The sequence below is a fragment of the Mustelus asterias genome, chromosome 26 (genome assembly GCF_964213995.1).
Source record: "Mustelus asterias chromosome 26, sMusAst1.hap1.1, whole genome shotgun sequence".
Lineage (NCBI taxonomy): Eukaryota > Metazoa > Chordata > Chondrichthyes > Carcharhiniformes > Triakidae > Mustelus > Mustelus asterias.
Genome location: NC_135826.1, coordinates 41,934,360 through 41,950,785, shown reverse-complemented (window position 1 = coordinate 41,950,785; position 16,426 = coordinate 41,934,360). Strand labels below are relative to the sequence as shown.

The window sequence follows — 16,426 nt, the reverse complement described above, 5'->3', positions numbered from 1 at the left end:
ATTCCTGTACCCAAGTCCAATCCTCTCTACCAACTGAGAACAAAACTGGGCATAGAACTTGAGATCCTGTTCCAGTCTGGATGATTTCCATCAATGCTGAGTCTCTAATTCCTGCCCATTAACCAGTTCTCCAATCATGCTGCTACATTATATCTCATACCATGTGATTACATTTGTTTAACAAGTCTCTTGCAATATCTTATCTAATACATTTAAAGAAACCTATTAAACATTTCATCCACTGTTTCCTTTTTTCAATCGCTGTTCCTAAAAAGAATTTTCAAGTTGTCTGGCATAACTTGCTTTCAACTCTAGCAGGTTGGCAAAGTTTAATTAACCCATGTATTCTATACCTGATCTAATTTTAACATGAATTATGGATTCTAAGAGCTGTGGAGGGAAACAGTGACCTCGTATTATCGCTAGACTATTAATCCAGTAACTCAGCTCATGTTCTGGGGACCCAGGTTCGAATCCCGCCACGGCAGATGGTGGAATTTGAATTCAAGAAAAAAATATTCGGAATTAAGAATCTACTGATGACCGTGAAACCATTGTCAATTGTTGGAAAAACCCATCTGGTTCACTAACGTCCTTAAGGGGAGGAAATCTGTTGCCCTTACCTGGTCTGGCCTACATGAGACTCCAGAGTCACAGCAATGTGGTTGATTCTCAACTGCCCTCCAAGGGCAACTTGGGATGGGCAATAAATGCTGGCTGGCTGGCCAGCCAGCGACGCCCAGGTGCCATGAATGAATAAAGAACTGGTACTCAGCTTGTTGTTTTTCTCTAATCAATCTTCTCTCCTTTCTGTGTGTTATATCAGCTACTGTACAATTCATCAGTGTAATTTGCAGATTTATGAAAGATTGAAGTAGATTAAAAGTCAGTCCCTTTGCTGAACCCCTCTTCTTTCATCAAATTGCTGGTTCCTTGGAATTAGTAGAGGGTGGCACGAGCAATGTTTCCTGTTTGGATAGTTTGTGGGGCTGGTTAGCTTGGTTGGTAACAATGTGGTACTTGATAATGTTCATGGAATGAGTTCAGTCTCTATACCAACAAATGGTTTTTGGGCCCTGCCCGCTTACTTGCCCCAGTGTGAATTCATGACATAATCGAGCCATGATTAGCACTCCTCAGATAATGAGGTGGTTGCGTGGAGAGAGAAAATTTGCATTCTTTCCGCCACCAGATTGGCAGAAGGGGCGTCCATCAGTCCTGGATTTAATATTAAATTATAAGCCGGTCTAAGGCCCGTGCCCCCAAGCTATGTGTGACCAAACCTGATACTCTCCAACTAAGGGTTATGAAAATTATGGTGTTTCTTTGGATTGATTTGTTTTTCTTTGTTTCCAGCCGCAGGGGATAGGTGAACCAAGTGTTTACCATGCAGTGATTGTCATCTTTTTGGAGTTCTTTGCTTGGGGATTGCTGACAACTCCTATGTTAACTGTGAGTACAATGTTTACCATTTGTCTTTCTTTAAATGGTGATTCCCATTGCATGGTTCAGTGCAAAAATTCTCAACAGGGTGTTAACTAAGCCTTGTGCCTTTGGCAAGTCCAATGTTCCATTACTAGTTTCTCAGCTGAGATGGAGAGCTGTTGGCATCCTTGGAGAAGTCATGCCACTGATCGCTGTGCCACAACTTGACTGTTGCTGAAATATGCACAAGTAATGAGCTAGTATTCACTGACCAGACTGTCTCGGGAAAAATAGTTGGTTGTGTAACTACTGATGGGCTATCAGTCCCTGCAGAATTGTACCCCAGACTTATTATTCATTTTGTTTTAAGCACTATTCTAGCTAAATTGCTACAGTGCAACTGCACATTTTTTGAATCCCTCAGCACTATGCATCAGCCGACAAAGCAGCAAAACCTGCAGCTCAAGATCCTACCACTGTTCAGTGATCCCTGCTGAAATGCATTGAAAGTATTGTTCAGGATGAAGACGCAAATTTTTGTGGTCCACTCAGTTGGATTCCTCAACAAACAATTTTCAAACAGTTCTTCAAGAAAGATAACGAGAGGAGATAGTTCACAGTGGATTTGAGGGGGTTTAAATACTCGGGGAATATTTTGAAAAAACTGTTACAATTTGGATGTTTTGCCTTGCGTCACCCTGACCCCTAAAATCTGTGTATGCACGTCGTAGAGTAAAACCTTGAGAATAGGAATGCTCCGGCTCCTATCTTCGCTATGAAAGAAAAATACATTACACAAGTGCCATCTGCTTCTGATATACTGATGGGGCGGCACGGTGACACAGTGGTTAGCATTGCTGCCTCACAGCGCCAGGGACCCGTATTCGATTCGCAGCTTGGGTCACTGTCTGTGTGGAGTTCGCACGTTCTCCCTGTGTCTGTTTAAAAAATGGTTTACGGGTTTATTTATTTATTAGTCACAAGTAGGCTTACATTAACATTGCAATGAAGTTACTGTGAAATTCTCCTAGTCGCCACACTCCGGCGCCTGCTTGGGTCAATGCACCTAACCAGTCTGCGTGGGTTTCCTCCGGGTGCTCCGGTTTCCTCCCACAGTCCGAAAGACGTGCTGTTTAGGTGCACTGGCCATGCTAACTTCTCCCTCAGTGTAACCCGAACAGGTGCCGGAGTGTGGCGACTAGGGAATTTTCACAGTAACTTCATTGCAGTGTTAATGTAAGCCTACTTGTGACTAATAAATACACTTACTTATACAAGTCATGTGCAGCTCGTATCATCACCAGATGTGGCAAAGATATATTGATTTTGCTGCTGGCTGCAAGAGGCCCATGTGTTGTCAGACTGTAGCAGCAGCACAGTGTAAAGTGACTTATCAAAGTAATGTGCCTCTGCAACCCAGCATTATACCTTCATGAGATAACATTTAGTTTTCCTTAGGTTTTGCATCAGACATTCCCTCAGCACACGTTTCTAATGAATGGACTTATTCATGGGGTGAAGGTAAGAAAATGCAATTGCACTGAAAGCAAAACATGTCAATGTTCTGTTTGACTTAAATGGCTAATTTGAGATCAGACATCTCGCCTTATTTAAAGAACCAGCATCAGCTTTTTGTTGGCTTGCATGTGTAAAGTTGCAATTTTTTTTTTGGAAGTAGTAGAAAATAAGCATGTGGGAAATGAATGAAAGAAAATGGTGAAAGAACTCTGCAGATTCAGGAGTGTGGAAGAGGAAGGGGGCTTAATGTTTAAGCCTTGATTCTTTCAGATGGTTTGTCTTGCACTGTGCCATTTCAGCAGTTTGTTTAGCTCACAAAAGCACCAATTAATACACTCCAGCTAAGTGGACTAACCACTTATAATGTGCTGAATGCAAGGCTTATTGAGAAAGTGAGGGGGCATGGGATCCAAGGGGACATTGCTTTGTGGATCCAGAACTGGCTTGCGCACAGAAGGCAAAGAGTGGTTATAGATGGGTCATATTCTGCATGGAGGTCGGTCACCAGTGGAGTGTCCCAGGGATCTGTTCTGGGACCCTTACTCTTTGTGATTTTTATAAATGACCTGGATGAGGAAGTGGAGGGATGGGTTGGTAAGTTTGCCGATGACACAAAGGTTGGCGGTGTTGTGGATAGTGTGGGGGGGATGTCAGAAGTTGCAGCGAGACATTGATAGGATGCAAGACTGGGCGGAGAAGTGGCAGATGGAGTTCAACCCAGGTAAGTGTGAGGTGGTTCATTTTGGCAGGTCAAATAGAATGGCGGAATATAATAATGGTAGGACTCTTGGCAGAATGGAAGATCAGAAGGATCTTGGGGTTCGAGTTCATAGGACGCTCAAAGCAGCTGTGTAGGTTGAGGCTGTGGTTAAGAAGGCGTATGGGGTACTGGCCTTCATCAATTGAGGAATTGAGTTTAGGAGTCGTGAGATAATGTTGCAGGAAGGATGTGGAAGCCATAGAAAGGGTGCAGAGGAGATTTACAAGGATGTTGCCTGGGTTGGGTGGCATGCCTTATGAGGATAGGTTGAGTGAGCTCGGCATTTTCTCCTTGGAGAGACGAAGGATGAGGGGTGACCTGATAGAGGTTGTATAAGATGTTGAGAGGTATTGATCGAATGGATAGTCAGAGGCTTTTTCCCAGGGCTGAAATGGTTGCCACAAGAGGACACAGGTTTAAGGTGCTGGGGAGTAGGTACAGAGGAGATGTCAGGGGTAAGTTTTTCACTCAGGTGGTGGGTGCGTGGGATGGGCTGCCAGCAACGGTGGTGGAGGCGGATTCGATAGGGTCTTTTAAGAGACTTTTAGATAAGTACATGGAACTTCGTAAGATAGAGAGTTATAGGTAAGCCTAGTAATCGCTAAGGTAGGGACATGTTCGGCACAACTTTGTGGGCTGAAGGGCCTGTATTGTGTTGTAGCTTTTCTATGTTTCTATATCCCTTGAATTACGCATGTAACAGTCAACCACCTCCAAGTGCTTCTCTCTCTCATCCCTTCAGTTATGACATACATCATCTGGCTACTTTGTGCCACTACATGTGGGGTGAATGGCTCTTTGGAGTGAATGACATGTCATTTTGATAGTCCCCAGCAGTGTTACTCCACTTTTGGGAGTGCATTAGAAAACCTTCCCTCAAGTCAGTCTCCCATGTCAGTCTGTCAAGTTCACTTCCCACCGTGGACCAATGGTGTGGTGAATCTGGCAGAAGGTCACAAACTCTCAACTGGTTGGAGTCATGCCTGGCATAAAGGAAGATGTTGCGGTTGTTGCAGGTCAACAATCTCAGTTCCAGGGCATCACAGCAGGAGTTCCTCAGGATAGTACCCTAGGCCCAGCCATCTTCAGCTGTTTCATTGTTTCATCATAAGGTCAGAAGTGGGATGTTCACTGATGATTGCACAGTGTTCAGCACCATTCATGAATACCCAGATACTGAACAGTTCATAACTAAATGCAGCAAGACTTGGACAATATCCACGATTGGGCTAACAAGTGGCAAGTAATGTTTGTGCCCCACAAGTACCAGACAGAGGTAGGTCATTCAGTCGCTTGGTCCTGCTTGACCATTCAATAAGATCACGGCTGATCTGATTGTGGCCTTAACCTCCACTTTCCCTCCTATCCTCTATACTCTTGAATTCTGGATTGACAAGGGCATCAATCAAACTCGGTCATGAAAATATTCAGTGGGCCAGCTTCCACCACTTGCTGGGGAAGAGAATTCCACAGACTTGCAACCTTCTGAAATAACTTTTTTAATCCTCATCCCCGTCTTAAGTGGGAGACTCCTGATTTTTAAACTGTATCCCTTAGTTCTGATGCCCTGCAAAGGGAAACATCCTTTCAACGTCCATTTTGTCAAGTCCCCTCAGGAACTTGTTTGTTTCAATAAAATCCCGTCGTTCTTCTAAACGCCAATGGAGACAAGTCCAATTGGTCCAACCTTTCCTCATAGGATAGCCCTCTCATCCGAGGAATCAGTCGAGTGAACCTTCTCTGAACTGCTTCTAATGCAATTATGCCCATTTTTAAAATAAGAAGACCAAAACTGCACACAATACTTAAGATATGTTCTCACCAAGGGCCTGCACAACTGTAGTAAAGTCCCTATTTTTGAATTCCATTCTCTTTGCATTTCCCTTGTTCTGTGAAGAAGTAGAAATATCACTGTGCAGCTACTCAGTCTTTTGGTCAAGACAAGAGTGGTATCAGCCTTAAAGAATGGCTTCCTATCGATGCCCCTCTAACAACAGCACATTGTTTTCTTGCTTTCAAAAATAATTTTATTCGGGAAGTTGGCTGAACTGGATGATACATACAAACTTAATTGAGATACAATTGTTGCCCTCTGGAACTTCCAGTATTTATGTAGTTACAGCTGTTTGGAAGCCCCTAAGATGGTCAGGTCAATAAATCTTCCCAGCAGTAACTGTTGGGACATGCACATCTTTCACGTTCAGCCTGCCCTGCTGTATTACTGCTTTTGGACAGGTTCTAGTGAAGGATTTCCTGTCTCTGCTCCACTCTGTTGCCAATAAGTCTAGTGTACGCTTCCAACATTTTCAGATTTGCTATTTCAGATTTGCAGCATTTTGATCTTTTTATTCGTCATCTAGAATCAAATTCTCTGATTAAACCACACGGTGTGTGAAATATTTTAATTACTTCTAATGCCTTGTTTTGATCCGCAGGGAATATTATCGTTTCTCAGCGCTCCTCTGATTGGAGCTTTGTCAGATGTTTGGGGCAGGAAGTCCTTTCTTCTCTTAACTGTGTTCTTCACCTGTGCCCCCATTCCTCTCATGAGAATAAGCCCCTGGTGAGTGTCTGCAAGATGCTGCATTACATTACTACACCAGAGCAAAAACAAAATAAGTATCTGTCTGAGACACTTGTAGCATGATTGTAAGCCACGTTGTGACAGTAGGTCTGATCATTGTTTTACATTGATTTCAGGAAATAAACAAAATTGTAAAGTATGTTTTCAAAACTTATCCTGCACCTCAAATTGTTACGATTGACATCTAAGTTCCCTTCTTGATGCACTTGAGAGTGGCGCGATGCAGGTTTATGCCAGAGTCTTTTATGTAGCTTGTTCCTGATCTTGCCTTTCACCATCAAAGCTGGGGTTTCCTGGCTAGCCACTTGTGGCAAGATCATTGTGGGTATCAAGAGCTTAAGTTACAAGGGAAGGCCAACAATGTTGGAGTTGTTTGAAGATTTCATAATTGTGGAGAGATTTGACGAGTTGAACCAGGTAAAATTGATTATTCTCTCCAGTGAGTTCAGACAACGTTGAAAGCATGTGAGCAATGAGGAGGATAAGATTTGAAAAATAAGTCAAATTAAACTTTTCTGAGGCGGCATTGAAGCCCACAGTGCAAAGAGCTTTAAGCCAATTAACTGGTTTTCTGCAGCAAGAAGGGACATGCTAAATAGCTGGACCTGGAGTGCTGGAACCCTAAGTGTTGCATGTCTGTCTAGATAGTGAAGGGAACTAACCGCTAAACACAATTCTGTACCCCACCCAAAGTCCCAATGTTCTCAGAAGGGCTCAATGGGTGGGAATTAGAAGCCATAGCCCTGCTTCAAAGTATCTCTAATACACTTTGAGCAAAGGTTGTTCCATGTACCTGTATATTTACAGCTTATATGCTGATCCAGATGCCATTCATTTCCAAACCAGCTGTTTTTCTACTCTTGGTTTGTGTTTGGGGTTCCAACAATCTGAAACTTAGTTTTTTTGTGTGTGCTTTCCTCCGCAGGTGGTACTTTGCGGTGATTTCTATGTCTGGAGTATTTGCGGTCACGTTTTCAGTGATATTTGCCTACGTAGCAGATATAACTCAGGAGCATGAGAGGAGCACAGCTTATGGACTTGTAAGTCTCAAAACTGGAGCTAAAAAGGACATATCTTATTCCATTCTGAGGGCTTGTTCAGGATTTAACCCACCAAGGGTCCTTGGCTAATCATTATTACTGGAGATTCATCTGCACCTCCTGAAGCAATGAACACTTGTTCAAGAGTCATCTCAAACTCAGCTCTGGGACTCAAACCCAGAGCTTCTAGCTCAGAGGCAGGGACATGACCCACCTCAAAACCACCTTCCTGCTTGTCTTCAATATGTAGTCTGTGTCAACTGTCCAAAGCAATATTGGAGAAATACTATGTTCTCTGACATGGCATCCTTTGGATGAGATTCTAAACCAGGGTTTCCTCCCCAGCACCTGCCCACCCCAGCCCCAACCTGGTTGAGCATGTTAATAATTCCATGAGCAGGGAATTCTCCCTGGCGCCCTGGCCAGCATTCCTCCATCAATGTGACAGCACACAAATGACTAACCAGCTGGTCATTAATTTAATGACCATTTGTGGACCATTACAGCTCGTGGATTGTGAAGCACTTTAAGGCATTCAGCGCGATGAGACATTGATCAATAACAAATAGTTTCATGTATACAATCAGGTGTGAAACTGGTAGATGACTATGTTTGGAGGCTCTTGGGTGCATTTGTGTTTGTGTCTTTATATGCCCTGTTTGTGAACAGAATTCCCACTCACCTGAAGAAGGGGCTTAAGGCTCCGAAGGCTACTGGCTTTTGCTACCAAATAAACCTATTGGACTTTAACCTGGTGTTGTTAAACTTCTTGCTGTGTTTACCCCAGTCCAACGCCGGCATCTCCACATCTTGAGCATAGAAAGCAGAGAGTAGCAGTGGAAGGGTGCTTTTAAATGATTTGGAGGAAAATGTAGGTGGTCTGATTAGTAAATTTGCAGATGATACAAAAATTGAGGGAGTAGCGGATAGTGAGGAGGATTGTCAGAGGATACATCAGGATATAAATCAGCTGGAGACCTGGGCTCAAAGATGGTAAATGTGAGGTGATGCAATTTGGAAGGTCTACTGCAGAAGGAAAATATACAGTAAATGGTAGAGCCCTCAGAAATATTAGAATACAGAGGGATCCAGGCGGTCAGATCCACAGTTCCCTGAAGCTGGCAACTCAGGTGGACAAAGTGGTCAGGAAGGCGTATGGCATGCTGGCCTCCATCGGTCGGGGCATTGAATATAGGAATTGGAAAATCATGTTGCAGCTGTATAAGACGTTGGTTAGGTTGCATTTGGAGTATTGTGTACAATTCTGATTGCGACACTACCGGAAGGATGTTGATGCATTGGAAAAGGTGCAGAAGAGATTTACCAGGGTGTTGCCTGATTTGGAGGAAATGGACTATGAAGAAAGATTGAACAAACTTGGATTGTTTTCATTGGAGCGTCAGAGGATGAGGGGGAAACCTGGTAGAGGTTTACAAGATTATCACAGGCTTGGATAGAATGGATAGCCAGAGTCTTTTAACCAGGGTTGAAGGGTCAATTACTCGGGGGCATAGGTTGAAAGTGAGAGGAGAAAGTTTAAAAGAGATGTAAAGGACAAGTTTTTTACACAGAGGGTGGTGAATGCCTGGAACGCGCTGCCAAAGGAGGTGATGGAAATAGATTCTATAACAACGTTCAAGAGGCATCTGGATAAATACACGAATAGGCAGGGAATAGAGGACCACGTAGAGGCAAGAAAATATTAGATTAGAGAGGCATCTGTGTCGGCACAGACTTGGTGGGCTGAAGGGCCTGTTCCTGTGCTGTTCTGTCCTTTGTTCTTTGGAACTCCCAGCCTGAGAAAACAAAGAACAAAGGTACACAACCCTCAGAAAAAATTCTACTCATCTCTTTCTGAAAGGGTGACCCCTAATTTTAAAACAGCTCCCCCTCGTGCTGGAGTTGCCCACAAGTGGAAACATCCTTTCCATGTCCACCTTGACCATTCAGAATCTTGCATAATTCAATCAAGTCATTCCTCACTCTTTAAAAACTCCAGTGGAAACAAGTCCAGTCTATCCTTGTGAGACAGCCTGCTCATTCCAAGTATCAATCTAGTTAACCTGTTCTGAACCACCTCCAAAGCATTTGTACCCTTTCTTAAATAAGGGGACCAAAACTACACGCACAGTAGACGTGGTCACACCAATGCTGTTGTAATAAAAGAGAGCATTCCATTAGCCTTCCTAATTCATGCATTAGCTTTTTGTGACTCATGCACTAGAACACCTGGATCCCTCTGCACCTCAGAATTCTGCAGCTGTTCTCCGTTTAAGTGATACTCTGCTTTTTTTATTCTTCCTGTCAAAGTAAACAACACATTTTCCCTCATTATACTGCATCTGCCAGATTTCTGCTCACTCACTCACCCTAAGTGTTTGCGTCCTCTTCACAACATTGTTTCCTACCTATCTATGTCATCTGAAAATTTAGCTACCATGCCTTCACTTTCCTTACCAGTCATTGATGTGAATTGTAAAAGGTTGAGACAGTAGCGCAGACCCCGCTCGTTACATCCTGTCAATCCGAAAAATACCTATTTATGCATACTCTGTTTTCTGCCAGCCAGTCAACCTTCTATCCATGCTAATATGTTACAGCCCCCCCTCCCCCACCCAATACCAGGAGCTTTTATTTTCTGCAATAACCTTTGACGTGGCACCTTATCAGATACCTTCTAGAGACCCAGGTGCAGTGTGTCTTAAGGCTCCCCATTATCCACAGCACATGTTGCTCCTTCAAAAAACTCCAACAATTTGGTTAAATATGATTTCCCTTTCACAAAACCATGCTGATTCCTCACCTTTATCTTGAGTTTCTCTAGCCCTTAATGATCGATTCTACTGCCTTCTCCAGGACAGATATCAATCTAACTGGCCTATAGTTTCCTGTTTTCTGCCTCCCTCCCTTCTTCATTAGAGGGGTTATATTTGCTACTTTCCAGTCTCAAGGAACCTTTCCAAAACCTAGCAAATATTGGAAAAATAACACCATCACATCTGCTACCTCATCAGTCACTTCTTTTAAGACTGAAGGGGGAAGCCCGTCAGATCCCGGAGACTTGTCAGCCCGCACACAGCTCGATCAATTTGCTCAGTACAGCTCCCCTCTCCCTTCCACCTCTCGGTTTACAGCTATCACTGGATTTTATTTCTCCTTTTAAAGTGAAGACAGAACAAAATATTTGTTCATTTCACCCGCCATTTCTTTATCTACTATTAACTCCCTATTGTCACTCTAGAGAACCAAGACTCACTTTACTTTTTTCCTTTTTAAATGCCTGTAGAAACTTTTGTTCTGTTTTTACATTTCTAGCCCTCTTGTACTGATTTTTTTTCCCCGATTAACTTTTTAGTCATTCTCTGCTGTTCTTTACATTCTGACCAATCATCTCACTCATCTTGCATGTTTGTGCGCTTTTTCCTTAAGTTTGATGCTTTCCTTTAGTTAACCACGGATGGTGGGTCCTACCCTTAAAAATGTTTTCTTTATAGTAGGAGTATACTTATTCTGAGTATTCTGAAATATTCCCTTAATGGACACATGCAATTTGAATTGTACATTATTTACTATTTCTCTTGTTCCCTATTAATGTTTCTTTGAGCTAACGAAATGGATGCATTGAGGAGTTAGATAAACTTTACCTGTTTGGAAGTGAAAGTTGTTTTAGGAGAATGAGGAACCTCCCTGATTCAAAATTTCAGATATATTGAAACATTAAGGTACCTCAGTAAGAATTTTTATCGAATTTAATAGATGACTGTAAATGTTTTCTTTATGCACCAGTATTTTGCCTCTTGGACCCAGGTTTAAATTACAGGCTCATAAGATAACTTTAGACTTTTTTCCTCTGACTGTAAGAGCCTATGTCAACTGAACAGAGCAATTGGAAATAGACCATTTCAATAAGGCGGCTCACCACAACCTCCACGAGGACAATTAGGGATGGGCAATGAATGCTGGCCTGGCCGGCGACAGCCACATCCCATGAATGAATTTAAAAAATATGCGGGGGGCTTTTTAAAATTTTGGGCTGAGGTATGTTAATTGACAGTGTCGAGGGAACTTTACACTTTATCTTATTCATGCTGCACTTGCCCTGGGAGTGTTTGATGACATAGCGTACAGGGAGATTTACTCTGCATCTAACCCTGTGCTGTTGCTGCCCAGGTGTGTTGTAACTAGCACTTGTGTCTTAAATGGAAAGTCTGGATGAGCTCAAAATTTACTCAGATACAGCAGTTTAAAAAAGTCTCGAGAATGGAAAGTAGTCAACTTTTTCTTCTCCCAATCACAGGTATCTGCAACGTTTGCAGCTAGTCTTGTGACCAGTCCAGCCATTGGAGCATACTTGGCCAGAGCATATGGAGACAACCTTGTGGTAGTTTTGGCCACTGCTATTGCCTTGCTGGACATCTGTTTCATTCTTGTGGCTGTGCCAGAGTCTTTGCCCGAGAAGATGAGGCCTGCTTCCTGGGGTGCACCAATTTCATGGGAACAAGCAGACCCTTTTGCAGTAAGTAACTGAATTCATTCACCAGACCATTCTAATATATTGGTATTGTTCTTTATCCTGCTTTTGATAGATCTATTTAATTATAATTACAGACTTTCATTGTTGGCATCCTGTCCTATTAGGTTGTGCAGATCTGTTATACCACTGGCTCCCTGTCCCTATTGCATTGCTTCCCATCCTCATTCACAAATCCCGTCATGGCTTTGCTGCATCCCCTGGTGCCACATTACCCTGGAATTTTCAGTCTGAGCTGCTCCATATTCTCACATCTTCGCCCACCTTGAAAAATCTTGATGCCTGTTCCTAGCCATGTTTTCAGTGTGCATTGGCCTGGAATTCATTTAATCATCTTTGATGAATTTCACGTTTTTAAAGTGTCAACCAAAAGATCTGATGGCCTCTTCAGCCCTTCCTCTCCTGAAGGTAGCACGTCACACTAGGCTGCGCTTTCACATTATAACAGCCCTCCTGGATGTAACTTGAGAGGTTGCTCTTCATATGTAAACCTTGACATTAAATGTGAACAGGCTATTTGACCACAGAGTTTGAAACCAGTCAAAACTTCATTCCTTTCTCCCACAGTGGTTAGCACTGCTGCCTCACAGCGCCAGGGATCCCGGTTCGATTCCCGGCTTGGGTCACTGTCTGTGTGGAGTTTGCACGTTCTCCCCGTGTCTGCGTGGGTTTCCTCCGGGTGCTCCGGTTTCCTCCCACAGTCCGAAAGACGTGCTGGTTGGGTGCATTGGCCGTGCTAAATTCTCCCTCAGTGCACCCAAACAGGTGCAGGAGTGTGGCGACGAGGGACTTTTCACAGTAACTTCACTGCAGTGTTAATGTAAGCCTACTTGTGACACTAATAAATAAACTTTGAACTTTAAAAACTGCAGTTTAGATTCACTTTCCAGCATGGCTGACTGAATACTATTTTGGCAGGAATCCCGTCCTCCACCCAGGGATCCCTGATTATTGTAGCTAATTGGTCAGACCAAGGGATTAAACCTGGCTCTTGCATGGTCTGCTTAACTCAGTCCCAATCTGACCAGTGCATTTGTCATTGGGAGAGCTCATGTGGCAGCCTTGAACCTCTTGCAGATGATGCTCAGTGATGTGTGGTGGGTAGTAATTAAGCATTAACTGTACTTATCGTAAACATCACTGAAGTATCATCAACATGAATATAAAATTTCAATTGGATAACATTGTCTTTGGATGCTGATTTCTTTGATTGAAATTGAGATATGTAATATCCTGCTTCTCCGATTTTTAAATTGTTGAATAATCATGCACGGATGTCCTTTGAAGGGACTTCTCTCAGTTTGCTGTTTTCATTAATGTATCTTTCTCTCTATCCATCTTATTTCAGTCTCTGAAGAAAGTGGGTCAAGATTCAACAGTTCTCCTGATCTGTATTACAGTGTTTCTCTCTTACCTGCCTGAAGCAGGCCAGTATTCCAGCTTCTTTCTTTATCTCAGACAGGTAAAATGGCCCTGTGAAAATTTTAAATCTGTTATGTTATCTTTGAAGCGAATGCTAATAGTTTACTGACAGATTGCTTTACTGTCTCTCCTTGCTCTCTGGGGAGGCAGTGGTGTTGTCACTGGACTAGTAATCCAGAGACCTGGGGTCAAACCCCACCACGGCAGATTATGGAATTTGAATTAAATAAAATGCTGGAATCAAAAGTCTAATGAAGACCATGAAACCATTGTCGATTGTCGTAAAAAAACAGCTGGTTCGCTAATGTTCTTTAGGGAAGGAAATCTGACATCCATACCTGGTCTGGCCTGCATGTGACTCCAGACCAGCAAGTTGCTTAACTCTTAAGCCACTCATTCAAGGGATGGGTAACATATGTTGGCCGTACCAGCGACACCCATGTCCCATGAAATAATAAAGTATTGTTTTCTCATTTCCCTTCTCTCTGAAAGTGTAGATCTGGTCTGCTGATTCTACGCCAGAGTAAACCAAGCAGACAATAAGGAAAGCAAATGGAATGTTGGCCGTTATTTCAAAGGGACTGGAGTATAAAAATAGGGAAATCTTACTAAAACTGTGCAGGGCACTAGTTAGGCCACACCTGGAATACTTTCCTTATCTAGAAAGATACATTGCCATTGGAGGCAGTCCAGAGAAGATCAGATCGGTCGTGATCTCATTGAATGATGGAGCAGATTGATAGGCCAAATGGCCTACTTCTGCTCCTATGTCTTATGGTTTTATGTTGTTACTGCTTTATCCTCTGCTTGTCTTTCCCTCTGCTGGGAAAGATAACTGGTCTGTACACACATGCTCCCATTCACTGATGAGTGGAGGAAATCAGATACACTCAGTGGAGGAAAGCAAATTGCATGCAGTCTCGTAGAGTTAGAACATAAACTGTGTGTTCCAAAGCTGCTGCATTGTCAATGTTTCATCCATTGAATCCATTTTGTAACCCGCCACGTCAGACGCTGGAATCTGAATTCAATGAAAGCATCTGGAATTAAGAATCTACTATGACCATGAAACCATTGTCGATTGTCGGAAAAACCCATCTGGTTCACTAATGTCCTTTAGGGAAGGAAATCTGCCTTTCTTACCTGGTCTGACCTACATGTGACTCCAGAGTCACAGCAATGTGGTTGACTTTCAACTGCCCTCCAAGGCCAACTAGGGATGGGCAATAAATGTTGGCCAGTCAGCGACGCCCATGTCCCATGAATGAAAAAAAAAGTCTACTTCAAAATACCTGGAGTGAGTTTAGGCTCCAAGTTAATTTGCCCAGAGGCCTCGTCCCTCAGGATGAGAACTGGTTTGTATATGCCCAAGTTTAACAAGTGTGCTTTTCATTGATCATGCTTCCAGTCCATCGGCTCTGAGACTTGTTTTGAAATGTTTTGCTGCATTAAAGGTATGAGTTAAGAGAGTTAGTTTTCATGCCAGAGGCTATTGGCTATATGTGCTGGAGGGGATGCTTTTGGCTGCAGGATTTGAGCTGTGATGTTGGAGAGCGGGCATAGCGATCAATGTTTGGAACAATTTGGCCATCATGGGGATTGCAGCTGGAGAGCTTGGGCTGGGAGGTAGTGGAGCAGATCTTATCCTCCTGGTTGGGGAAATGATGGCCTGGTAGGAAACAGACACTGAGCAAGTGAGTAAAATCCCTCCGGTGGAAGGTTACAATCTGTATGGGAGTTGAGGCAATGCAGTTGGGTTGAAGTTTCTCCACCTACATGTTTTATGGATCAATATATCTTTACCATCTAAATAGTTGCCAATTTGTTGGTGATTTGGGAATAGTTTGGGGACCAGAAGTAGTAAAACTGGCTGTTTCAAAATTCTAGAGCAATAAATTTGAGCTGGATTCAATGCGTTCTAAATCAGGATTCCTCGAAACATGTCCAAATCAATGTTCTTGACATTTGTTATGTGGAATTTCTTATTGTTTCATTAACAGTGCAGCTCCAACATACTGGGATCCCTTTGCAGCATAGCTGTTCTTTTAATACTGCTGCTAGCTTGTCTCCTGTCAATCTGATCACAAGCAGTCTTTGTTTTCCCTCCTTTTACGTTGGCTTGGCTCAGTGGATCGCGCATTCACTTCCAAGTCAGAGGTTTGTGGGTTCAAGTACCCTCTTTGCATATGCAATAAGAAGGGTGTAGAGGGATATGGGCCAAATGTGGGCAATTGGGACTAGCTTAGGGGTTTAACAAAAAGGGCGGCATGGACAAGTTGGGCCGAAGGGCCTGTTTCCATCCTGTAAACCTCTGTGACTCTATGAATCCGGGCTGACATTGCTGTACAGGACTGAAGGGTGTATGTGCTCCATTAGCAGATGTGTCTTTCTAGTGTGAGCCCATTTGCTTGTTCAGGTGAACATAAAAGGTGGATGCAATATGGGGACAGTTGGCCTCAGTCTTTCTGGACTCTGGAAGATTTAAACGTTTAATTTATAAAGATGAAGAAATGAAATCCTCCGTGTAGTAGGCTGGAGTGCTTGATGGTCTGAGCTTAGAATCCATAACCACTCTGGATCAGCACACCTCATCTGATGTGAATTCAGCTCCCCAGCACCATTGAGCTCTAACTCCTGTTGGCTCAGCCTCTGCTGACAGAGCACTGAGCTCTCTTGAATGGTATTATGATTGCAGAATCACCTGCAAAGTTATTCCACGTGGTGGTTAAAAGTCAAAAGTCGCTACCACGGGCCATTGTGGTGAACAGCACAGATGCTTTTAAGAGGAAACCAGATAAGTGCATGAGAGAGAAAGGAATGAAAGGATGTGTTAATGGGGTTAGATGGAGATGGGTGAGAGGAGGCTTGTGGAGCATTAACACAGCCAATGACCTGTTGGACTGGCCTGTTTCAGAGCTGCAAACATTTTAAGGTACATGTGTGTATTTAAAATATTAATTCTCCTATTTATTGTGTGATTTTTGTGTTCTCTAGGTAATTGGATTTTCCTCAGAAACTGTAGCTGCCTTTATTGCAGTTGTGGGAATCCTTTCCATTTTAGCTCAAGTAAGTGCTTACCTACGTAAAATAGGAATATTTTAAGTGTGATATGCTTAGAGCGAGTCAGCTGTGAGAATACTGTAGTT

At 43.0% G+C, this 16,426-nt stretch overlaps 1 protein-coding gene across 2 annotated transcripts in view; it reads left to right on the top strand.

Moving 5' to 3' along the window:
- Positions 1-16,426, top strand: part of LOC144479630 (hippocampus abundant transcript 1 protein-like) — a 72,827-nt gene that overhangs the window by 32,667 nt on the left and 23,734 nt on the right. Inside the window, exons 2-8 of one of the 2 annotated variants that reach the window (XM_078198592.1) lie at positions 1,363-1,452; positions 2,884-2,946; positions 6,139-6,266; positions 7,213-7,327; positions 11,625-11,843; positions 13,207-13,320; positions 16,275-16,346. In XM_078198592.1, the coding sequence (XP_078054718.1) occupies positions 1,363-1,452; positions 2,884-2,946; positions 6,139-6,266; positions 7,213-7,327; positions 11,625-11,843; positions 13,207-13,320; positions 16,275-16,346 (801 nt within the window). Of the gene's footprint in view, positions 1-1,356; positions 1,453-2,883; positions 2,947-6,138; positions 6,267-7,212; positions 7,328-11,624; positions 11,844-13,206; positions 13,321-16,274; positions 16,347-16,426 lie in introns of both variants that reach the window. The other variant, XM_078198591.1, reaches the window with a different exon arrangement.